Source organism: Canis aureus, chromosome 6 (genome assembly GCF_053574225.1).
Source record: "Canis aureus isolate CA01 chromosome 6, VMU_Caureus_v.1.0, whole genome shotgun sequence".
NCBI lineage: Eukaryota > Metazoa > Chordata > Mammalia > Carnivora > Canidae > Canis > Canis aureus.
Genome location: NC_135616.1, coordinates 27,397,902 through 27,424,844, shown reverse-complemented (window position 1 = coordinate 27,424,844; position 26,943 = coordinate 27,397,902). Strand labels below are relative to the sequence as shown.

Here is a 26,943-nt window from a genome sequence, read left to right as displayed (position 1 = left end):
CTATTTCTAGTATGAAATGGGGGGGCGGTCTATCATCAGTAATGTGAGAAGAAGCAAAATTGCGAAGGCGATATAAGGGTCAAGCATGGGTCTGGGTCCCATGGAATCCTGCATATCCATCCCCCTCACAGAGAAAAGGGTCTCCCCACGACACAAGGGCACCATCACTGGGACTCTGGAAATCTGAAAGGATAATGAAACTCAAATGGGATCTGTTCTCCACACAGTCAAATCAGGGCTGAGCCCTCTCGAAGCACAGCAGAGTCTTTGGGAAGCAGGTAATGGCAGACATCAGGCCAAGGGATGGGTCTCACCACAGTGAGCTCAATGCGAGGGGACACCAGCCTTGACAGGTTTGCCAAACTAGGTATGGAAGCAAGTATGAGGGTGGGGAAAAGTTTGTGTGAACTACATACTCTCCAGGGACCACCTGAGAATGCTGTGGTGATTCTGTGATCTGTGTAGGTCAGGTTCAGGTCCCCCAGCCAGGCCTGCAGACGCCACTCTGCCTGACCCTGCTGCCCCCACTACAGCCGCTTAGATCTCCTCCATGATGCCCCACCCCACCCTCATCCCAAAAGCTGGCCACACTCCAGCCTTGGTTCATTTGCCCCTGCTCAGGACAGGATCCCTTCTTATTCATCCTCAATACCCCCCTCCACCCGGGTCTCCCATGGCCCCACCTGAGAACCCAGAGAAGACCACACCAGAGCCTTTCCCAGCTGCCGATACACATCAAGTGGCAGGTAGGTCTGTTTCCTTAGTGGAGCACGCCACACCATGCCTGGATAGAGTCACCATGTGCCAAGATCCATGGGGGAAGTCAGAGGATTCTCATAACTAAGCACTACTTTCTCAACTACAAAATGGGGTAATGTTACTTATCCTATCACGGTCTTATATGGATTAAAGAAGGTAATGCTTGTAAAGCACCTACAATGGTGCCTGGTGCCTGGTCAATCATTACTAAGTGTTAGTTACTTTTATAACTGATGGTAGAGTTGAAAGGTGGTCTCAAATTCCTTTAACCACATACAGGAATAAGCATATACATATGTACAACACATAAATATGTCCTTAAATGACTGAGCACATGAAGACAAAGTAGAGCAGTTAAGATTGATACTGTCTATGGTACAATCTTTTAATTAAGTATTAAAAACCAGAGGTGCTGGAAGAATCAAAGCTTAAAACGAGGAAATATAAAATGCATTAGAAATTTAAAAGCTTTTTGCAATTTGAGTGTATTTTTGAATCCATAAAACAGTAGTCTTCATTTGTACTATTACAGGGCTTGAAACCAAGCTGAATAGAATTTCTCCTTTCTCAGAGAGGAGAATAAAAAGAAAGGTATGTGACATGCAAACTGAATAAAATGTTCAACTAAAACCTTCTCTTACGGGCAGCCCCGGTGGCGCAGCGGTTTGGCGCCGCCTGCAGCCTGGGGTGTGATCCTGGAGACCGGGGATCGAGTCCCACATAGGGCTCCCTGCGCGGAGCCTGCTTCTCCCTCTGCTTGTGTCTCTGCCTCTCTCTCTCTCTCTGTGTCTATGAATAAATAAATAAAATCTTAAAAAAAAAGAAAAGCAATGATTGGAAGATAAATCAAAGAGTGGCAAGATAATTCATATACAAAAGCTTTAAAAAAGAAAAAAAAAAAAAAAAAAACCTTCTCTTACCTTTGACCCAATGAGAGTGTACAGCCACTGAATCGTTTCATTGTGGTTTATTACTCCATTCATCCCATCCACATACAACATAATCTGGCCCAAAGCTACAGAAGAGAGGAGAAAAAGGAGGAGACATTATGGTTTTATATGTACATGTAATCTTCAGTGATCATGTCAGTTGAGATTTTCATACTTTAAGTACACCGTGTGTCACAAACCAAATTCGAAGAGTTTTCCTGAGCTGTGAAATTAGTTAAATCTCATCTCAGAGAGAAAGTGTTAACCATCGCAGAGGAAGCAAGGGCTATTCCTGGTGTCTGGAAGATGCAATTAAGGTACCAAATCCAGTGATTGTTGTTTCTGTGTGTCTTGATCTATAAGTGCATGTTTTTATGTTTCTATATCTGTGTGCAGTCCCAGACGGGGCAACAATATCCCTCGGACGGTGTCTGGATTGTGACCTCCTACTGGGACCAAGAGGAAAAATCGGGTTTTTAAAAACAACCTGGCAGGTCTCAGATGCTATGGAACCACTGGGCTCATACATTTTTTATCCCTTAGATAAGAGATAAATTGTTTTATTATTTGTAACTCCTTTAAAAGACTTCAGATTAAAAAAAAAAAAAAAGTCAGAAAGCATGAAAAAAATCATCTCTCAGAAACCAAGTCCCGGATTCCTAGCTAGGGAAAAGACAGTCACTACATATTATCTTCATTCACCAAAAAGAAAATACAGTCATGTTACTACCTTTTTTTAAAATAAATTTATTTTTTATTGGTGTTCAATTTACCAACATACAGAATAACACCCAGTGCTCATCCCGTCAAGTGCCCCCCTCAGTGCCCATCACCCATTCACCCCCACCCCCCGCCCTCCTCTCCTTCCAACACCCCTAGTTCATTTCCCAGAGTTAGGAGTCTTTATGTTCTGTCTCTGTTTCTGATATTTCCCACACATTTCTTCTCCCTTCCCTTATATTCCCTTTCACTATTATTTAATAAAAGATTAATTCTAATTTTTCAGTTCCTGTATTATAAAAAACCATTTAGATTCTAGATAATGAACAGAAGTTACATATACCACAAAAATAGGCTTCCTTAAATCATGTGTGACCTCCTAAATCTTCTCTCACCCATAATTAATTGGCACAGGGCTGATATTTTTAGGCAACACTTTTTTCCTGGCCACAGTAGGACATCTCATTGTAGAAAATTGGAAAATACAGAATAGTGAAAATAACTCATAATTCCATAACTTAAGGATAATCATTATTCATATATGGATCAATCCTCCATTCTTTTATTTATTATACATGTGCACTCACACAAACACGTGTTTCTATGACATAGGTCATAGAAAAATGGTGTTGAATGAAAACAGTAAAACACAAAATAGTGAGTATACACTAATTCCAAGAATAGAAATATATCTGTGATGTTAAAAAATACATATTATTCTAGCCAAAAAAGATGAAACAAAACCACATAATCATTGAGAAAAATGATGCTCTTAAATATGCAAAAAACTCAAAATTTTAAAAAATATATTCTTGACACAACAAACACTGTATTTTTTAAAATAACAGATTTATATTCTATTTAATAATGAAGCACTGGAGATATAAATCAGAACTAAAAGATGATGTCCACTAATCCCCATGATTATTTAGCGCTGTTACAGAATTTCAGGCAAATTTAAAAGACATGAGAATTAATGAAAGGTAGGATGGTTGGAAAGGAACACATAATATCATCATGTTTGCAAGAAATATAGACCTGGCTAAAAATTCATCTACAGAATTTACAATGAAGAGATCACAATTACAACCACTTTCTCATTTTCATAAGAAAGTTGTAACTTGTATACAAAAAAAATTCAAGTTTAATGTAAAGACATAATGGATATACAACAGCAAATATGATAAAGGTTTAGATAATTTATTGTTTAAATAATTCATAAAGTGATAAGAAAATACTAAATACCAAGAGAAAAAATCAAAGCATTTCATAAGAGAGATGACAAGCTTGTTTATGATAACACAAAAATTTGTCCATCATCACTATAATAAAGAAATTAAAACAATAGTGAAGTAGCATTTTCAGTGAAACCAGTAAAAGGATTTTTTAAAAAAGAAATAATTAGGTATCAAATACTAGAGAGTTAAACAAGTAACTTCACACATTACAAGTGGCAAGGCAAACTGACACAAATGCTGTAAGAAGGCTACGTTAGTGCCTTTAAGTGCCTTTAAGTGTTTTAAGTTGTTTACATTTATTTAATGACCACTGTATGTCATGCTATGAGAGGGCATTTTATATGCATTATTAATACAATAGCTCTCTGCAGTGGATATTGTTACCCCCATTTGACAGAAGGAAAAAAAAATGAAAACAAGGCTCTGAAAAGTGTAGGATTGTACTCTAAAAACCCCACTGATAACAAGGGATGGAGCCCACCGGCAGTCAGGGCAGGCAGGCTCCTTTATGTCAGTACGGGGAGCCTGAAACTCCTCTCTGAGCTCTTCACTGTGATTTCACTGGTGATTTCAGGGATCTGTCCTAAGGAAATAACCCCAAGTTAAAGGGGGGGCGGGAGCAGCAGCAGCAAATAGTCACTGAAGTGTCACCTGTAATATTAAAATTAACCAGGACCTAAATATCTATCATAGTTCTAGAACTCAGCTTTGGTAAATGACTACATAGGTTATGTCCCAACTCATAAAATGTTTCTGATAAAATAATTAAAAAGTAGAAAATTATAAACATGACATTATGCAATGGAACACCCAAATCTTCATGCATCAAAGGGAAGAAAACCACATGAAATACTAAGCTTACGATTGGATATCTATTCTTTGGATGTGTTTTTTTTTTTCCTTTTGTTCTTGTCTTTTTCCATTAGGGGCATTGATTATGTCTATAATAGAAAAGTAAATAAATATACAAAAAGGGAACAAAATAAGACTATATAACAAAGTGTTAGGGGTTTTTCTTGGTTTTCAGAATTTTTTTTCTAGCCTATCCCTCTCCATGTGCTCCTCCCTCGTTCAGAAAGATACACTCCCTCCCCATTTCAGGGAATAGCTCTGAGAATTCAGCACATACCACCCCTCTTTTCCCCTTTCCCCCAGCCTTTCCTCCATCCACTCCCACCCAAAACAAAGAGGCAAATCTCCAGGGAAGAGGAGTGTGCCCCACTGTCCTTTTCCCATTCTAGGTTTACTGTTGAAGAAGCAAATCCAGAGGCAGATTTTAACACTTTCTTCTAAATTAGCTTAACGCATGAGGGAGGCCTCCTACTCTTCAGCCTTTGGGAAGACGCATCCCTTGGGAGGACCTTGCTTCTAAGGCTGAAAAGCTGGGAATGGAGGTCTTCACCTAACTTCCCTGGGAAGAAGGTAGCCACAAAATCCAAGTCCCTGCTGCAAAAGAAGGCTGCAAAGTGAGATTTAAAAACCAACTGGAATTTCTGTAAGCTTTCTGTGACCAGCTTCCCTCCAGGATTGTATTCTTATTAACAAATCACACTGGCTATAACTCTCCCAGAAAGCCCATGTCTAATAGAATTCAAGTTTCTGATCACACTGATTTGTCCTATTTTGATCATCAAAAGCTTTCCCACTAGATCTTTTTTTTTTTTTTTTTGTCCCCTGACCCTAATGCGGAAGCACTGCTTCCTGTCACATCCACTGCAGACACAAGAGGGCGCTAAATAGATTCAAGTGGGTTAATATTGCACCAATTCAACCTCAAAAACCCACCCAACCTAAATGTGGGCCAGTGAATGAAACTCACACAGAGAGAAAAGGTAGATGGCCTGGGCCACAGAAGCCATGAAAACCAGTGATCTGCATTTTAAAAAAGGATCAGAAAGATGAGGATGTCAGAACAGAGTGGCAGGTAACAGCCAGGGTCTGAAAACAGACTGCCCAGAGCATTGGTCCTTCTGTCTCTGGTGGAATTTACTCTAGGTATCCCTAGGAATATCTGTGCTTCAGTTTCCTCCTCTCAAAAGTGAGACAGTAATATTGTAGTATCTATTTTACAGGGGCGTTGCAGGGATTGAGTTAGAACAATGCCTGACTCAGAGGTAAGTGCTCAATGAATGTCATATCAACTACCTCCATGAAGTGGATCCATTATCTACTGAAGCCAAGCATACTCTGAAAGAATCTAAAAGACACAAAGCAGACCCTCTGCCTCATGCCAAGTCATAAAAATGTTCTCCTGTATTTTTCCCTAAAAGTTTTGTAGTTTTACTTATTTAGATATGTGATTGATAATCTTTGTGTAAATTGTGAAGTTTAGGCCGAGATTCTTTTTTTTTTTTTTTTCCGTACAGATATCCACTTGATCTAACACCTTTTGAAGAGATTGTTGTGTTTTTATGTAATTGCTTTTGAAAATTGGGGAAAAAAATCAATTGGCTCTGTTTGCGTGGGTCCATTTCTGGACTCTATTTCATTCATCTGTCTGTCCCTTTTTCCAATACCACACTATCTTGGTTACCATAGTTTTAGAGTAAGTCTTATTTATAATCAGGTAGTATGATTCCTATAATTTTTACTCTTTTTCAAAATTCTGGCTATTCCTATTCCGTGGCCTTCCCATATAAATTTTAGAAACCGCTTGTCTAAATTACCAAAAATGTTACTGGAAGTATTATAAGAAATACATTAAATCTATAGATAAACTGAGAACTGACATCTTTGCTATGCGGATTCTTCTAATCCATGAACCGTCATGTTTGTTAATTTAAATCATCTGATTGCTTTCATCAGCATCTTGTAATTTATAGATTCTGTATATGACTTTTTGCTAAATTTTAAGTCTTTCACAGTTCTTGGAGCTATTAGAAATTATACGTTAAAAACTTTTTTATTCTCAACTAATACTAGCAAACAAATAAAATCAATTTTTGTGTGATGACCTGGTATCCTATAACTTTGTTAAATGTATTAATTCTAGGAGATTTTAGGTTTTGTTTTTGTAGATTTTGGAGACTTTCTACTTAGACAATTTTGCTGTCTGTGACTAAGAACAATTTCATTTCTTCCTTCCCAATCTATATTCTCCTTTTCCTCCCTCACCTGACTGCAATGGTTATGATTTTCAGTACAATGTTCAACAGAAGTGGTAAAAGTGGACACCCTTGCTTATTCTCAATAACAAGGAAGATAGTCTTTCACAGTTATGATATTAACTGTAAGGTTTTTTACATTGCCCTTCGTTAAGGTAAAGAAGTTCCCTCCAATTTCTAGTTTGCTAAAAACTTTAATAACTGCATGCTGAATTTGTCAAATGCTTTCTCTATTTCAACTAATATTATCATGTGGTTTCTCTTCATACTGTTAATGTGGCAGGTTACACAGATATTCAGATATTTGAACTAGGCTTGTATTCCCCTCTTGGCCATGGTGCATCATTCTTTTTATATATTGCTGCATTTACTAATATTTGCTAAGGATTTTTGCTTCTTGGTTCATCAAAGATACTGGTCTGTAGTACCCTATCTTTGTCTCATCTCATATCATTGTAATTCTGGCCTTATCAAATGAAGCATTTTGGGAAGCATTCCCTCTGCTTCTACTTTCTAAAAGAGATTGTATAAAAATTGGTTTTATTTTGTCTTTAAATGTTCATATTCACCAGGAAACTACTTGGGCCTGGAGATTCCTTTTTAAGAAGACTGGTAATTGCAAATTAAATTTCTTCAGTAGACACTATTAAGAATAGTTAAAATAGGTTAATCAGGTTATCCATTTCGTCTTTCATGAGCAATGGTAGTGTGTGGCTTTTAAGGAATTGGTCCTTTTCATCTAAGGTTTCAATTTTATGTGCTTAGAATAGTTTATAGTATTCTATTACTCATTTAATGTCTGTGGGGTCTACCATGATATCCTCCTCTCTTCATTCCAGATGTTGGCAAATAGTGTCTTTTTTCTTCCATCATTATTGCTGGCCATTTTTCTTTCAAAAATTTATCTTTCTGTTTCACTGATTTTTTTCCTTATTATTTTTCTGTCTTCAATTTCACTAATTTCTAGTCTATTATCTTTTTAATTTTTTTTATTATTTATTTATGATAGAGAGAGAGAGAGAGAGGGGGGGGGGGCAGAGACATAGGCAGAGGGAGAAGCAGGCTCCATGCACCGGGAGCCCGATGTGGGATTCGATCCCCGGTCTCCAGGATCGCGCCCTGGGCCAAAGGCAGGTGCTAAACTGCTGCACCACCCCGAGATCCCTCTATTATTTCTTCTACTTGCTCCAGTTTTTCATATTCTGGTTTTCTACAGTGAATGTTTTTATTATTTTTTTTCTAATATAAGCATATAATCCTAAAAGTTTCTCGCCATGCATTACTTCAGTTGCATCTCACAATTTGTGATTATTTTGCATTTCCACCTTGTTTCGAAATACTTTCCCATTTCCATTGAGAAGTTCTCTTCAATACACGGATTGCTTAAAAGAATGCTGTTTAATTACTAGGCATATGGAAATATTCCTGTTATCTTGGTTATTTATAGCTTTATTCCATTATGGTCAGAAAACCTATCATATGGTTTTCTTTTAAATTTGCTATGGTCTGTCTTATGACCCAGGATGCAGTCTGTCTTGGTGAATATTTTATGCACACTTGAAGAGTATGGATACTCTGCTGTGGTTGGTAGAGTGTGCTAAGAATCTCAATTAGAGCTGGTTGGCTAGGGGAGCTGTTTAGTTCCTCCACAGCTTTGCTGATTTTCAGTCTACCAGTCCGATGGATTACCAAAGAAAGGAGTGTTGAAGTCTCCAACTATATAACTGATGATTTTCCATTTCTTATTTAAGTTTCTGCTTTATGTATTTTGAAGCTCTATAGGTTTTTCATTTCTGAGTGAACTAATAACCCTTTCAACATTATAATATCTTTCTTTGTCCCTTGCTGATTTTTTAAATTTCATAATCTACTTTCTCTAATGATCATAGCCTTCTTTTGATTAACGTTTGCAGGGTATTTATTTCTGTATCCTGTTGCTTTAAAACTACCTATAGCATTATAATTAAAGTGGGTTTTTTTGTAGGCAGCATTTAGTTGGGTCCTATGTTTTCATTTTGATTTTCTCTGCCTTTTAATTGCTGAGATTAAGTCAGTTATAGTTAATTATTGGTGCATCTGAAGTCAGGTTTATCATTTCTAATCAGTCACAGAGCCCATCTAGTGAGCTTTTTATTTTGGTTATTAATTTTCCATTCCTATACTTTCAATTTGGTTCTTCTTTATATCTTCAGTATCTCTCTTTGCTTAGACTTTCTAAGTGTCACCCTTTCTTCCTGATGCATTTTTAGAATGGCTAAAGTATTTGAAAAATTTAATATCTATATTGCCTTGGCACTGGGGTCTGTTGATTTATCTTTTCCCATGCAAGTTGAGATTTTCCTAGTTTACTTTATGCCAAGTAATTTTGGCGTATTTCCTGGACACTTTGAAAAATTTAAGACTGTGGGTTTTGTTTAAATATAACAGAAAATGTTGACATTTTTTTTTTTTGTCTAAGCAGGCAATTAACCTGGTTCAACTCATGCCACAAGTTCTGACCTGCCTTTCACGGGCTCTGGTTCTAATGCCAGTTCCATTTTCAAAGTTCTTACTGTGCTTTTTGGATTGGTCCTGCATTTGTCCCATCCACTTTGAGACTTGGACATGACTTACCTTATTGTTTCATTCTCAGATTCACTAATATGCCATCTAGGGTCTGAGTCATGCGTGTACAGTTTGTGTGAACCCAGGGCTTCATAAGAGAAAGTCTCCAGGTACCTTTCCTGAGCCTCTCCTTCATTATCTCCTTGATACTTTTAGGTTCCCTGGGGCTCTCCATCTTAGTCCTTCAGCCGGAATGCTGAGTCATCATATACCCTACCCTGCCACTTATTTTCTGTGACTGTGTCCATACCTGGAACCAAGCTATGGGAGAATCAAGGGGAAAAAAACAACAGTGTTCACCTGAACCTCATGTGACCACAGTTCCATTGGAGGAAAAGTTTATGTGTCCCTCCAAGTTTTAGGTGCTATGCTCCCCCACCCCCCACAACCCCAGTGCTCGACTGTCCACATGTTACCATGGCTGTTGTCACTCTGGCATTACCTAGGGCCTGAGGTGCAACATAACACAGAAAGGAATAAGAAACATGGGCAGCATTTTGACACTGAGTGTTTGGAGTCCTTTTTCCTCTGGCTCAAGCCAAAAGCAGAAGGCTTCTCCTGGAATGCTCTCTGTCCACACCAAGGCCAACTCCTGGGTTTCAGGCTAATTGGAATCCAGACCACAGAATATAAGAAAAATGTTAAAAGCACCATCAGTTCAATGCCATTTCACAATCTCGACTTCTTCCCCCCACCTACCACTTACTCTTCAGAGTCCTCAAGTTGTTACTCAATTTGTTTGTCCCAGGCTTACAGCTGTACTTAACGGGAAAGATGGGGTCACATGTGTTCATTCCATCTCATCCAGAAATGAACTCACACCCTGCTCTGCAGCAGCAACGTGGAAGGTGGCCTAGAGAGAGTGTCCTGTAGGGTGTGTGGGGGGAAGCGTGTCCACCAGAACTTGGCCTCTGTGCTCTAACCTCATGGTTTTCCACGTTTTCTCTCCTTCCTTCCTCCTCCCCTTATTTTTACTTTCCTTTCTTCCTCTTTTATTGTCCTTCCTTTTTTAAAGCTGGAGGTCTTCTACTCCAAGGAGCCCTTAAAAGGAATCCTAACATGGTCAACGGATAATTTGCAGATGCTTTGCTGGATTTTAACTGCTTCTCGCATCTTAACACTGGACCCATCACCCCCACCCTGCCTACCGCACACAGAACCTAGTCACCCAGGCTAGACAGTTCAGGTGTAAGCCTGCATCTTTAAACACCTCTAGTGAGCTATAAAAATCAACCTAGTGAATCTGAACCAGCAATATTTTTTTTTTTAGGAAACAGTAGAAAATAGAGGCATTTCATTTATTCGGAAAAGGACTATCTTTATTCTAGTATAAATAAATAGGAATGTTTTCTTCCTGTAGGTGTTCAGCCACAAAAGTTAAGAATCTACTCTTGCAGACTCCTTCCCTTATCCTCCATCACCAATGAGTCACCAAATTCCCTCAATTTGTCTTCTACAACAGGCTGCAGATTCATCCTGTCTTCCATCACTACCTCGCGTCCAGCTTTCCTTGTCTTTTTCAAATTACAGCAACCGCTGATTCCCTGCTGGTGTCCCTACCTTGACTCTCACTCTTTAGCTAATCCTATGGTAGATGTTGTTTCCACCCAATTTTCCAAAGCATCAAACATGTCAGCTACAGCTGGAAAACCTTCTGGCTCCCTCCTACCTCAGGATGAAGCCTGGGCCCCTTCCCTCTCCAGCCAACCTGCGTGATTCCAGACCACCTGGGCTCCTGTGCCTCTGAACCTACAGCCGCCAGGCCACCAACACTAAGCCTCTCAACCTTGAATTTGTTACCCATGCCTCTCATTTAAGAGAAGTCTTTGCATATAAAACATACATTTGTTCTACAAACCGGAGCTAGATGTAATTTTACTTAAAAAAAAAAAAAAAAAAAAAGAATTTCTGACACCGCAGAGACATACAACTAAACAATCCCAAATGCCTTATTGGCCTGCTTGTTCATGTCCTTTCCTTTGCCCAAAGATGCCAAAAATGCCATGGAAGAGGCTGGAAGTTAATTCCTTCCTGGCAGAGTCACTGTGATTTTTTTAAACAAAGAGCTCAAACATTGATGCCCAGTGTAGTCTTTTAATAAACCCTTCACCCCCCATTCTTTCCTGTACTCAATATTACAGTGACATTACAGGTCACACGTATTCTGGAAACCGGCACAGAATTCGAGAGCTACACTGCCTTCTTTGGTGGGGCGGGGGTGGGGGTGGGGGGGTTGGCGGTTCACACACAATTCAGGTCTAAGTATTTTTTTTAATTTTTATTTATTTATGATAGTCACAGAGAGAGAGAGAGAGAGAGAGAGAGGCAGAGACACAGGCTGAGGGAGAAGCAGGCTCCATGCACCAGGAGCCCGACGTGGGATTCGATCCCAGGTCTCCAGTATCGTGCCCTGGGCCAAAGGCAGGTGCCAAACCACTGCACCACCCAGGGATCCCAGGTCTAAGTATTTTAAACGCAATAAAATAAAAAAATAATAATAAAATAAACAAAATAAAATAAAATAAAATAAAATAAAATAAAATAAAATAAAATAAACGCGTTGTTGTTGTTGAAGTGCTGTTTTAAGTATGGAGAGATCACACAGTTTACTACAAAACAGTCCTTTTATATACTAGATAAGGCTTGGTTTGTAAACTAAGTATTCACTTGCAGAGTTGACCCTACAGCTCCATCATGCAACAAAAGATTCCTCCCACTGAAGTCAGAATATCTCAACTTATCATCCCACATCACCTTCCTACTTTTTTTTTTTTTTTGCATGTTTGGGTAACTTTTCATTTTGATAGAAATCCAAAATTACAAAAAAGTTGCAGGGATAGCACAAGGAATCCTTATTTACTTGTATACATTTTACCCAAATTCATTAATTGTTTCCATTGTATGCTGTGTACTTTACCATCCTCTTTCTCTGAGCTTTTAAAAATTCTGAAATAAAAAAGTGGTTATATTTAAATGTACAACATGATGGTCTGATACACATACACACAGTGAAATGATTACTACAGTCAAGTTAATTAACATATCTCCTCACATGTTTAACATCTGTGTGTGTTGGGAACACCTGAAACCTACTCTTAGAATATTTGAGGAATTGAATACAGCACTAACTATAGTCACGCTTCTACATTAGATCTCTAGACTTATTTATTGCACTCACCCATTCTCGATTTCCTCTTCACAAAAGCATGGGAAGGAAAGCCTACTCTACAGCCATTTCATAAGATACTTTACCATTTGAAAATGTGACTGCAAATCACTATTTAACCCAAAGTACAGAAAAAGAGACTGTATGAAAAATTAAAGAAAAACTGCCTTGCCACAAGGGCAACCATCCGCTACTAACAATTATTACTGGTCACGAAGGTATTTCCTGGAACCAGGGGAGGGTGACCTGTAATTTGCCCATTGGGAGTGAAGATGGATGTTGCCATGTCATCGGATACAACCAGTTCTTCCTGGAGGCAGATGTAAGCCCAAGATTGGCACTGCTTTCTTCAGCCAGAACCCAACCAGACCTCTGACAATGCTCAGTGAGACTTCTTAAACTGAAGTTATCTCCAGAGAGGTTAAAACCACTGCTACCACTAAAATCTTATCTTCTGGGAAGACCTAATTCATCACAGACACAAGATTTCAACTTATTTTAATCACACCATTAGAACTCACTTTTTAAATCGCAAATGGATCTGCCGATCCCCAACTTTCATTTTGCACCAAAGTCCGCAGTAAATAGTGAAAAGAGGTTGATAACATTGACATTCTTGGAAAGAAGTGGAAACCTTGGAGTCTGAGCTATTATTATACTCTTCCACTTAACTGTCCGCCCTAAATAACAAGCCTGGGCCCAGTTTTCCCCAAGGGCAACTGTCAAAGAAATACTCTTTCAACACCAATTACTGCATGAAAATTAAGGAGAATAAGCTGCCAATTCTAGACTGGAGACAAGAATTTAATCAGCACAAAGAGCTCCAGCAAGGTGTCAAAGTTTTGAGTCCCCAGCTGACATCTAGCAGTATTTGCAATGCAAATTTTCCAGAGCATTCTTAGAAAAATTACTAACCTCTCCTCACCCCTGAATGCCCAAAAAGTCCCCAAGATAAATTTTAAAATAAATCAGGCCTAAGAGCCACGCTTAACACTCGCAAACTTAACCACTAAGTCTCATCTCAGTGAAGGGAGGGCCTTCCACCCAGGCTCCCTAGAACAGGCTCATTGGTGTGGTTCCTTCTGATGGACCTTCCCACCGTGTCATTATGCAACCATGCCCCGGCCCCATCCTACTCCCCTATGTAATACCACTCACACAGGACCTATTTGCTTCTGGCCCATTCCTTCACTTTTCAACCAGCAGCAAAGCCCAAACCCCAATTTCTCATGCTCTAAAAGTAGACCTTCACCCGCCATCAGTACAGGAAGTGCCTTATTACTGCCAGGGCTACTGTGGCCTCAATCACACCTAGGCTCCCTGGCCTCTCTCAATCTCTGCCATTCCACATTCCCCTATTTTTTAGATAAGGAGAAACCAATGGAATGAAGGCAGGTGTAATACATTAGCAGCTTTTGAGCTTCTAAAAATTTTTAGCAGCCCCTAATTTCTCTATGAAAAGAAGAGTCACATTAATGATGTGATCTATGATGATCTTCCAGAACTTTCAGCGAGTGACATGAAAGCAGATGTGCACACCATCCCCAAGGCACCTCAGGGCCTGAGATGAACTAAACCAGAGACTCCACAGGCCCAGCAGTGACCCGCTCATCCTGCTCATCTCACGTGCTCCACCTAAACCCTGCTCTTCCTACAGAGACCCAGGGTGGCACCATGGATCTGTGACATAGGGCTCACTTGAGAGTGCCTCTGGAGAAGCAGCTCCTCCCCTGACCTAGGGAGGGGACACGCAGGAGGCAAAACACAAGGGATGCCACCCTCTGAGAGGCTTACCTATACTCTGGGATGACAGAGACAATAGGCATGAGGCTTGGAGAGAGCACTTAGACTCAAGTGGGGTGGGATGAAGTGGGGATGGAGCTCATAAACACTCCAATTTAGAGAAGAGTGGGGTTGGTATGAGACTAATTAGAGAAGGCTTCACAGAAGAGGGCAACAGAGCCATACCTTAAAGGCTGGGGCACACTTCACTACAAGAAAACAGAGAGCTTCCAGGGCATGAGAAGAGAAAATGTGCATCAATGCTCCCCCTGATTTCTGCTTTCAGGACAGCGTAGCATCAAGAAAAACTCATAGTGGGACCCAGGGAGCTGTTTTCCATGTTGCCTTCATCAATTCCTAGGTCTGAACATATGCAAGTTACCCAGCATGAGCCTTGGTTTACTCGTTTATAAAATGGAAGATAAGTCCCACCTGGACCCCCAGTTGTAAAGATGAAAGGAGGTTCTGTATTAGCCCAGCATGTGGCTGATGGTCCAGCAGCCCTTGCAATGCTTCTCTTTAACTGATCTCTGGACTTCAGCTGTCATCTGGGAGATAGAAGGGTTTAACCGGAAGACTTTCTAAGCCCTTCAGCTCTAAAATCCTTCCTTTTCCTAACATTACTCAAAAGCCCCTTGTGGGGATGTAATCTGAAGTGTCTGGCACCAGGGGGAGCCCTTCTAATGGCCCGCAGTCCCAGGCCACCAAAATGTGACTCCATAAAACTTAGAAGTACACTTCTGGGCATTATTTAAAGCAATCAGAGTATATACCAGTACACTAATTCTGTACTTCTATGTAGAATTTCGACACCTTTAGAATTCTAACTTCCTAAAAAAGGCCTGATTTACTAAACTTCCAAACTTACTTACAATTCTACCAACTACTAGTGAATATGCACCAAGAGGGGACTTGCCACTGGCCCCTGCAGGGTGCTGCCTCTGCACCTCCTATAAAGAACCTGTGCCCTGTAATTACCTTGGCTGCCAGTATCCCAGGCACTGACCCTCCTCAGGGCGGGCTGCAGCGGAAAATCATTACCTGGGAAGTCTGAAATCTGGGAAGCCTTAAACCAGGGGGAAATTCATTACCTGGGAAGCTCCCCACCCTTAGAGCCCCACCTCCAGCACCTAATTGGTCCTGGATGTGGACCTGGCATCCATGGTTGTCAAAGTTCTGCAGGTATTTCTTCTGAGCATCCAGAAGATGTGAACCATTGGTGGATACTAAACTATTACCTAAGAGATGTGCTTGGGTTAGGCTCTCTCTCAGCTCACTCACTCTTAGTACTTGCTTTTTAACCAAAATCAAACTCAAAGGCAAACACAGAAAAAAACAAAATCCCATGTCCAACAACAATTTCCCATGCTTTCCAACTGGGCAGAGGACTGTGGATAGGGACAAGGTAGGTGACACTGGTTTCTACCAGCCCAGTCTACTTCCCTCTCAAAACTCTCAATTGCTGGAAATGGTCCCAGCCTCATCTTGTTTGATTGACAATTTCAAAATTTCAACTTTTAGACATTACTTTAAAATCATAACATCAGGTAATGCAGTAAATAGTTGTTTTATTTTTTAAAGTTTTAATTTATTTTTGTAAGAGAGAGTGAGAGCACATGTATGAGCAGGGGGAGGGGCAGAAAGAGAAGCAGACTCCCCACTGAGCAAGGAGCCTGATGTGGGGCTCAACCCCAGGACCCTAAGATTATGCCCTGAGCCAAAGGCAGATGCTTAACGGACTGAGCCACTCAGGCACCCTTAAATAATGTTTTTTAAGTAAGACAATCCCTTAGCTTGTTCTCAGAGGACTTTATTACAGACCCCCGTGATGGGATTTCAAGAATGTTTTAAAAATGTGGGTCCAGTGTAGGAGTTACTTGCCTGTGATTTAAACTTAAGTTCTTTATAAGTATTACAAGTTTGCCAAATATAGTTTTATGATATTTTACACGTATTTTAGGACCTAGAACAAAACCAAAATATGTAAAATAGTCAAAGAACTGGAAGCCTTCCTAGGATGACTCATTTCATACTCATAAATGTTGCCTCTAAATTGGTGTTCAAAGAAGGAAGAGGAAGAGAAATAATGAAACCTCCTTTAAAGAGAAAAGTAATAATCAAATCCCTCTTTGATTGTGCCCATCCACTCCATTATCTATATGCCATAAAGCTTAATTAGTTATGGATACATTTCAAAATCCTACCAGATGCATGCTACATACAACATGGATGAACCTTGAAAAAACATCCCACAAAGTAGAACCAAGCCAGATACAAAAGGACAAATATTACATGATTTCACTTACATCCAATATCTAGAATAGGCAAATTCAGAGAAACAAAAAAAGGGGGGCTGAAGAAGGGGAAAATGGGAAGGTATGGCTTGAAGGGCATAGTGTGTCTATTTGGGATGATGAAAAAGTCATGAAAATAGACAGTGGTGATGGCAGTAAAACATTATAAAGATAATTAATGCCACTGAATTATACAATTAGAAGGGGTTACCGTGGCAAATATTGTTATATATGTGTTTTGTTATTTACATATCCTATATGTTATAGGAGATATGTATATATATTTTGAAAAACAATAAAAACTAATGGCTTAATGCCCATAGCAGAAAAACCTAAAAGCAATTAAAATGTTGTAGGAGTCAGGTGGCCTTGGCACATGCTCTACCATTTCAGGAATCCTTCCCTGGGAGCAAACAGGCATTAAGACTAGATTAGCCCTTGTAGACCTGACAGATTGCTACAAGGCTATGCATCCATGGACGCCACTGCCACCCATCCCTGTCTCCTTAGCCAATGTATTAGACTCCCATTTAATTAATAGCTATTTCCTGGCAGCTGTAATCACATGTTCATTAGAGCTGGATTGTTTTGCCATGCTAACAGTCATTACAGGCTGTCAACAATGAGTACTTTATTTTCATTCCTATAAATCTATGAGCATTTCACATGTCATCAGCTAGTGAAGCTAAACAAAGACTTTAGGCCATGCATTCTCAAACATGGGAAGGAATAAAAAAAAAATCAGTTCTTGGTTGCAAAAATACTGTAAATATTAGGATGGTTTATGGTCTTCTACAGGGACACAGTGTGTAACAGATACACAGTATGTCTGCAGCATTAACATTTCAAGGGGGTGAGGGACAGGGGTGATTAAGAAAACAATGTCCCAAAGGGGGATGAAAATGAAGAAAGGGTTGATAAACATTGCTTTGTATCCTATAATTAAAGATTTTTTCCTTAAACCAAAAGTAAACAAAAACCAGCTGTTCTTCACAAAAAAGAAAAGGGGAAAAAAGGGAAAGCTATGAGGAGTTTTCACTAAAGACTAGGGTTTTGCTGCAGACCTCCCCCTGGTCTTTTCCACTGTCTGCAAGGAGCCTTCCTCCACATGTGGCCCAAACTCTCAGCTTTCCCTAAGACTGACCTATGCATTCATTTACCAAGAGGTCGCAAGGAAGGATTAAGTGCCAGGCACTCTGCTAGGCCTGTTCAGGCAGGACCCCCTCACTGGACCAGACAGAGCCCTAGGCCATGAGGACTGGAGGTGACTGGACACCTGGCCCCACAGCAGCCTGGAAGAAAAGCAGTAGGGTAAGCCAGGAAGTGGTGGCAAGCATGGGTTCTGAAGCCAAGAAACCTGGGGATCAGGCCTTGTGGCCTTGCCTCTTCCCAACCTAGCAATGTCTGGCAAATGATTTGACCTCTGTTGCTTCAAATCTCTCCTCTGGAAAAAAAAAAGATGGTGATGTTTCATGCAGGGCTGCAGCAGGAATCAAGAGAGAGATGACAGAACACATTTATCTCTTGCAAGCTTAAGTAACTACTGGTAATGCTTTACCAGGTGAAACAAGACGACTCAAAAGTACACAGTCAGCTGTCACGATGTCCATCAGGGTATCCGGGGCATGACAAAGTCAACACTCCTGCTAGGTCCCTGCCACCATCTCCTGGGGGGAGCTCTGGCTTCAAGGTCAGCTTATAGGAGAACAGGCTCCAGCAGGTTAGATGCAAAGCCCAACCTGAACGACCCGGGGACTAACAGGAGCAGAAGCAGGCAGGGCTTCTAAGTCAATGAAGGAGGTCAGCAACATGTGCCCCTCTCTGAGGCTAATTCATCTAGGCAATGTGAGTGAGGCACGCTGACTCTGGTTGCCCAAGGACACACTGAGTTCACATCCCACAAACTAAACTAATAAGCAGTTTAAAAAGTTGTCTGCATTTAGGATATGATTTCAGGGGCCCTAGAAGGAATAAGCCTTTGAATAGTATGCCTCTTACTAAAACTTTATCAGTGGATACATACTTCCATTCCACAAAGGTGAGGTTCAAGTTTTGTGGGTTAATGTAACTTGTGCTATAAAGCTTATGTTCCAGAACCCCTCACTCCTGCAGGCCCATTCCCAGACCTTGAGGGACTCTGGTAATGTGTTCTTGGGATGCTGTATTTTCACATATTTTATAAGATGAAAGTACTTTAACAGCAATCACTTAAGACTATAATTGCTTGCCATAGTTGCTTGCTGGTTCCCTCCATCATCCTTTCTCGAGTGGCAGGTAGAAGAATGATCATGGACATTTGGGGGATCCAGATAAGGGAGATGAAGTAAAGGGTTTGGTGGGATATATTTACGTAGTTTACCATCTCTTTGGTGTATAGAGGTTTTTGCTTGTCATCCTGGTGAAGGAATGATTCCCCAGAATCCTTCTGCTGCCCAGTGGGGCAACTCACCTGATGTGTGACCTGAGGGGCAGACACTACGATCACACTGTAAGATGTGACCTAAGTGTAAGCAATCACAAATATGTGAATGGGAGAACCAATGCTTCAGAGGGAAAGAGCTAGAAGTTTGTGGCATATCTTCTAACTCCTATAGCTCCCATATGAAAGTAATAGAGGTTTATGCCCATTTGAAAAAAAAAATCCTAGACATTTCCAAAAGATTACCATGATTGAGCTTGAAGATAAAAACAACACTCTAAAACAAGGACTGGCAAATCATGGTCCCACAAATTACAGCCTACTGGCCAAATCTGGGTTCCTGCCTGGTTTTATAAATAAAGTTTTATTGGGACATAGCCACACCCATTCATACTGCCTAAGACTGCTTTTGCCTATAAAGGCAGAATTGACTAATTGATACAGAGGCTCCCAAGGCCTAAAATATTATCTGATCCTTCACAGACAAAGTCTGATGATCCCTGCTCTAAAGTATCAATACAAAACAAATTTCAGTCAATCATACCAGAACAAAGGCTGGATTATCTTCCTGCTTTGTCTATAGAAAACACTACGAAATCAAAGCATTGTAAAAGTAAGAGCATAGAAAGCTACAGCCAGAAAATGCAGGGAAAACTATATTATAGATGCATGTCAGTATGCCAACTAATAAAAATATTAAGATTTTTTTGTGGGTTTTGAGAGGTTTATGGTATGTCAGCTTCCTATAATCTGTCATTTGTTGTGATTCACTTTCTCATTTTAAAATAGTGACTTCTGGGGATGCCTGGGTGGCTCAGTGGTTGGGCATCTGCCTTCAGCTCAGGGCATGATCCTGGGATCTGGGATCAAGTCCCGTATCAGGCTCCCTGCATGGAGCTTGCTTCTCCTTCTGCCTGTGTCTCTGCCTCTCTCTTTCTCTCATGAATAAATAAATAAAATCTTTGGAAAAAAAATAAAATTTGTGTTCTGAGTGAGGTGCTGAAATGAAATGCCATCAAGGGTTCAGAGGAGCAGAGGCATTGGTAGCCAGATGGTATATAATCAATCAACAACACACATGTAAATTGCCACCTATTGGGAGGAAAAGGTAAACCAACTAGTCCTATTTTTAAAAGCTTCCTTCTGAGCTGAGGAGGGATTTGTGTGGGAACAAGTGCAGCTGCTCTTCTTTCTCTGCTTTTTCTGCTGAGCCAGGAGAAGCAGCAGCAGAGAGGGGGATCCCTGGACGACAAACAATGCCATTGGGTCAACAGCTGGTAGGTGGTCCTGTGCTAGCAGGGTGATCACAGGCAGAGAGTTTTGAAACCTTCTGGCTTTTCTACATCATTCAACCCTAAAAGGCTGAGCATGCCCCCGAAAATTCCAACTCCCAGAAACCATCAAGGAATGTTAGGAAGTGACGACTGTGATTCAAGCAGATCAAGAGAGAAGACAGTGCTTTATACTAGGTCAAGATGAATGAGGTCGCTAGAGCCAGGTGATTGTTCCTGTTCTGTGAAAACAATAGTGGCAACAGGACAGGCTACCAGAGGTGGTGAGACTGGAGCTGAGAAAGCACAGGCATGTGAACATGAATGTGAGCATAGACTGTATACATTGCAGTTCAGCAGGGATGCAGCTGCAGTGAATTTAGCCTCAGGCGGGTCCAACATGAAAACCTCAGGAGTCTCATTATACAGTGACTCGATGCAGAAGGAATCACTTATGAAGGACACCAAAATAGATACTGGAATTCTAAGTGACTCCCCTAATTCTAGATAAATAAGGCATAGCTGTATGGATTAACCATAAAGGTTACAGAATTTCATTTCAATTTCAGTTAAATTGATTAATAATGCAATTTATGGCAGCTTTCTTTTATTAAGAATCACATTAAAATGTTCTTAATATGTACCTAAAGATACAAGGCAGCCCTCCTCCCAGAGAACAGGTAAAATGAGAGAGGTTATGAAACTTAGCTCCAAAAAACATAATTATTAACCTCACAAGGCTACAACTTCTCTATACCAATAAGCTCTTGTCTAGAGAAACTCTCACACACAGGCATAAGGAGACACGTACAGGAATTTTTGTAACATCAACGTTTGAAACTGAAAAACTGAGGCAACTTAAATGCCCATTAGCATCAGGAGGTGGCTCGTGAAACTGTGTGTCCCACAAATATGCCAAAATACAATGAAAATAAATAACACACATAATATACACATACATATAACATGCACAGGAATTTATCTTATTTTTCTTTACATCTCTGCATGCTTTTAATATTTTATAATAAATTAAGAAGAATCATTAAATTAATTCCAAATGGGTAGATTCTAATACAATGATAAAAAATTCTTAAAGTAGAAGAAAATGGTCAATTCACTCTTCTCAAAATGCTATGTCATTTTGTGTGCATTCGTCTTTTTGAGTCTTTATTTATATAAATGTTTTATGAGGTTGTACTGATGGCATAGCCTGGAATATTTTTGTACATCATTAATGAGTTTAACATCAAACATATTTAATGTTGAAAATCTCTGAAACTGTCATTTAAAGTAACCCACTGTTTTACTACATATATATACCTTAATTTTAACCACTCTCCTTTAACAGATTTCTTCTAATTTTCCATTATAAATTACACTTTACAGAGTATTCTTGTATGCATAGCTTTTTCATTTTTAGAATTAAGATTATGTTCCCAGAAGTAGGATTACAGGTCAAAAATTTTGATCATTTTTTGTTAATCATTATACATTGTCAGTACATTTTAAATATAAATGGTTGTGAGGCTTCTGGTTCTGGCCAAGATTGAGAAACAGGCATCAAATTTCCCCTGCTGCTTAAAACATACAAAATTCCAGCTTACTGCCTTGAGAAAACTCCCATGACATAGGGAAAAGGACTCAAAGCAGAGCTGGGAAGTCATCAGACTCCCTGAGTTGGGAGATCTGAGAGAGTAAGATAGATTAAGTTCATAGGACAGAATAAAAAAGAGAGCTATACAGAAAGAACAACAGAAAGAAATCTACAAAGGATTCCCTTTGAGTCGTCAGCAGACAATTAGTCAGTGCATGTAATTACCTGAGGTCAGGAAAAGAAGCACTCAAAAAGGATTAGAAGGAAAAATATCCCAATGCTCACACAAGGCTATCTCCACAAGCCATACTAAAAAAATCTCATAATTCATGGGACATTGGGTACATACAGTACTCAGAAGTATCTTGTCTTAGTCATGGATAAAAATTAGCCTTATACTACATGCTTCTCTGAGATTACCTAATTAATCTTAAAAATTAAAAGGATCAAACTGTTTCTAAGTAATTATGTTCCCAAACTTTAGAAATGTTTATTTAAAAAAAAAAAATCAGCATACCAGTATGGTAAAGTTTATTCTGGATTTCGATAAAAAATTACCAAGCATACAAAGAAACAGGGAAAGCCATTTCTCATCTGGAGAAAAATTAATCAAAATTGAAACAAAACTGACACAGATATTGGAATTAACAGGCAAGGGCATTAAACAGGTATTAGAGCAGTATTTCTTATATTCAAAAAGTTAAAATAGGGACATGAGAGATATGAAAGAGACCTAAATTGAACTTCTAAATGAAAACCAAAATTAGACTCCAGATGAAAGATGAAAATTAGACTAAATGAAATTAATGGCAAATGAAATACAGAAGAAAGGACTAGCAAAATTGAGAACAAAGCAATAGAAACTGCCCAAAATGAAGCACAGAGAAAAGCGTAATTTAAAAATAGAGTATCAGTAAGCTGTGGGATGTCTTCAAGCATTCTAACATGTGTGATTGAAGGTCCTGCAGACAAAAGATGGAGAAAGTGTCAAAAAATACTTGAATAGTGGCCAAATCTTTTCCAAATCTGATGAAATGAAAATTGTAAACCCACAGATCTATGAAGCTCAACAAACCACAAGTAGAAGAAACACGAAGAAAACTATACTAATTCACATCATAACCAAATTGATCAAAATCAGTGATAAAAAGAAATATTAAGAGGGGCAGAAAAATGACAGTACAAATGGAGAACCAAGGATAAGAATGACAGCAGATTTCTTGCCAGAGACAATGCAAATAAGAAGATAGTGGAATAACCTTTAAAACACAAAGGGGAAAAAAACTCAGCCTAGTTTTTACACCGAGCGAAACATCTTTTAAGAACAAAAGTGAAATACAGACTTTTCCAGACATGTGAAGGTGAAATAATTCATCAACGGCAGACTGCACTATAAGGAATCCTTCAGGCAAAATAAAGATGATGCTAGATGGCAATATTAATCTACAAAAAGGAATAAAGAAAGAAAAAAAAGAAATAAAGAGAAGCAAAAAATCTAACAATGTGGGTAAATATGTAATTTTTAAAAAGATTTAAATCTCTTTAAAAGATAACTGGCTGCCTAAACGGAAGACTAATTATGTAGTATGAGCCTTATCACATATGTAAAAGAAATGACAATAGACACAAAGACTAACAGGGAAGAAATGATACTATATTGTGAGTTTATTTTATGGTTAGTATCACTTGAAAAACGTCATTATGAATGAAAGATGTATGCTATAAACCTAAAGCACCCATAAACATATCAAAGAATTATAGCTAAAAAAAGAAAACAAAATCCTAAAAAGTAATCTAAAACAAGCAAAAAAAAAAAAAAAGGAAAATGTAATTAAGTACAGATAGAAAACAAACAACAAAATGATAGGTTTAAACTGAAACATCGTTAACCACAAATATAAATGTCCCAAACATCAATAATTTCATATCAGATTATATTTTTTTAAAAAAGATCCAAATGGGGGATCCCTGGGTGGCGCAGCAGTTTAGCGCCTGCCTTTGGCCCAGGGCGCGATCCTGGAGACCCGGGATCGAATCCCACGTCAGGCTCCCGGTGCATGGAGCCTGCTTCTCCCTCTGCCTGTGTCTCTGCCTCTCTCTCTCTCTCTCTCTGTGACTATCATAAATAAATAAAAAAAAAAATTAAAAAAAAAAAGATCCAAATGCTTCCTACAGAAAATAATTTTTTTCTATAAAGACAAAAATTAGCTAAAAATAAAAGGATGATGGAAAAACCATGATAATGCTAATCCAAAGAATACTGGAATGACTATATTAATATCAGAGGAGACAAATTTAAGATAAGTGAATATTGCCAGGAATGAAGGAGGTCATTTCAGAACACTAAAGAGGTCAATTTATCAGGTAGAAATAACAATCCTAAATATTTATGCATGTAATAACAAAGCTTCAAAATACCTGAAGTAAAAATTGACAGAGCTGAAAGGAGAAGCAGAAATACACACAATTATAGCTGGAAACTTCAACACTACCCTCACAGTCATCTATAGAATAAGTAGACAGAAAATCAGTAAGGGTGCAGAAGACTGGAACAAAACTATCCATCAACATGACCTAATTGACATTTATAGAATATTGCACCCAACAATGGCAGAATGTACATTCCACTCAAATGCCCAAGGACAGACCAGATTCTGACCCACAAATATAGTCTCAATAAATTTAAAGGATTTGAGTCACACAAGACATGTTCTCTGACCACAATAAGATTAACTTATAAATAACAGAAAGATCTCTAAAAGTTCTTAAATATTTATATAATAATACTTCTAAGTAACCTGTGGATTAAAGAAGAAATCAAAAAAGAAATTAGAAAGCATTTTAAAATTAGTGAAAATACAATATATCAAAATTTATGAAATGCTGCTAAAAAAGCAGTGGTTAGAGGGAAACTTAGATTACCTAGTCTTTATCCCAAAGAAAGTTCTCAAGTCAATACATCAGTGGCCACCTTAAGAATCCAGAAAAAGAACAAGTTAAGTCCAAAGTTAGCAGAATAAAGGTAATAATACCTGTCAGAGAGGAGTAATCAATGAATTTTTTTTTTTAAAGGAAAACAACAAAGAAAACCAATCTGGTTCTTTGCCAAGATAAATAAAATTATACATCTCTAGTCAGGGTGATGAGGGAGAGTGAGTGATATATTACAATATCAGAAATGAGAGAACACTATACACTCTGCTGATATTAAAATAAGAAAATATTATGAACTGTATGCCAAAACATTTTGACAACTTAGATGAAATGGACAAATTCCTTGAAAGACATAAACCAATAAACCCTCACTCAAGAATAAATAGACAGCCTGAATGGCCCAACATCTATTAAAGAAATAGAATTTGTAGTTAAGTTTTTCTAGGAAGGGATCTCCTGGCTCAGATGGCTATACTGATGAATTCCAGTAAACATTTAAAGATGAAATAATGCCAATTATACACAAGCTCTTCCAGAAAACTGAAGAGGAGAAAAATTTCCCAATTTATCCAATAATATAAGAATGAGTATTACTGGGATGCCCGGCTGGCTCTGTTGGAGGAGCAAGAGATTTTTCATCTCAGAGTCATGTACAAGCCCCACCTTGGATGTAGAGATTACTTTAAAAATAATTAAACTTCTAAAAACAAAACAAAGAATGAGTATTACCATGAAAACAAAGACAAAACATTAAAGGAAAACTATAGACTGGTATCTCTCATGAACATAGCTGTAACAACAAAAAAATGTTTAGCAAATCAACTCTAGTATTAAAAGGAAAATACCGGGGCAGTGGACTGTCTCACTTGGTAGAGCATGCTACTCTTGACCTTGCAGTTGTGAGTTCAAGCCCCATGATGGGTGTAGAGATTGCTTAAAAATAAAATCTTACCAAAAAAGAAAGGAAAATACTTCATGACCAAGTAGAGTTTAACCCAGTTTAATAATTTAAAAATAAATCAATGTAATTTACCACTTCAACAAAATTTTTAGAAAGACCTCTATATGCAGAAAAATTAATGAACAAAATCTAATGTGTATTGCTGATATAAACTCTCAGCGAACACAGAATAGAAGGAAACTTCCTCAACTCAATAAAGGATTTCTACCAAAAAAAAAAAAAAAAAAAAAAAAAAAAAAAACTACAGATAACACTACGGTTATCTGTTAAAGACTTTAACCGTGGTTATGGTTAAGGACTGAATGCTCTCCTCTTAAGGCAGGAAACAAGAGAAGGATATCTACTCTTACCACTCCTATTCAACATTATTCAACTTTACAGACAGTGCAATAAGGAAAGAAAAAGATTAAAAGGCATCTATACTGGAAAGGGAAAACCTAAAATGTCTTTATTCACAAACAAATTGATCATCTCAGTAGAAAATCCTATGGGATCTACAAAAGGCTGGTAGAACTAATAAGTGACTATAACAAGGCGGCAGAATACTAGGTCAATAGGTCTATGTAATACTAGTGAGCAATTAAAAAATGAAATTTTAGGGCAGCCCGGGTGGCTTAGCAGTTTAGCGCCGCCTTCGGTCCAGGGCCTGATCCTGGAGACCCGGGATCGAGTCCCATCAGGCTCCCTGCATGGAGCCTGCTTCTCCCTCTGCCTGCATCTCCGCCTCTCTCTCTGTGTGTGTCTCTCATGAATAGGCAAATAAAATCTTAAAAAAAAAAAAATGAAATTTTAAAATACATCAAAAACATGAAATACTGGGGCACCTGGGTGGCTCAGTGGTTGAGCATCTGCCTTTGGCTCAGGTCGATTCCGGTGTCCTAGGAGTGAGTCCCACACATCAGGCTCCCTGCAGAGAGCCTATGTCTCCCTCTGCCTAGGTCTCTGCCTTTCTCTCTGTGTCTCTCGTGAATAAATAAATAAAATCTTAAAAAAAAAAAAAGAAATACTTAGGGATAGACTACAAAATATTGCTGAGATATAATGACCTAAATAAATGAAAAAATAAACCATGCTCATGGATTAAAAGACTGAGTATTTTAAAGATGTCAGTTGTCCCCAAGCTGATCTAAAGATTCCATGCATTCCCAATTAAATCCCAGCAGGATTT

At 38.8% G+C, this 26,943-nt stretch overlaps 1 protein-coding gene across 6 annotated transcripts in view; it reads right to left on the bottom strand.

Moving 5' to 3' along the window:
• FHOD3 (formin homology 2 domain containing 3) overlaps positions 1 to 26,943 on the bottom strand; it is a 464,855-nt gene that overhangs the window by 189,628 nt on the left and 248,284 nt on the right. For all 6 annotated transcript variants that reach the window (XM_077900507.1, XM_077900508.1, XM_077900509.1 and 3 more), the window contains exon 6: positions 1,680 to 1,774. In XM_077900507.1, the coding sequence (XP_077756633.1) occupies positions 1,680 to 1,774 (95 nt within the window). The remainder of the gene's footprint in view (positions 1 to 1,679; positions 1,775 to 26,943) is intronic.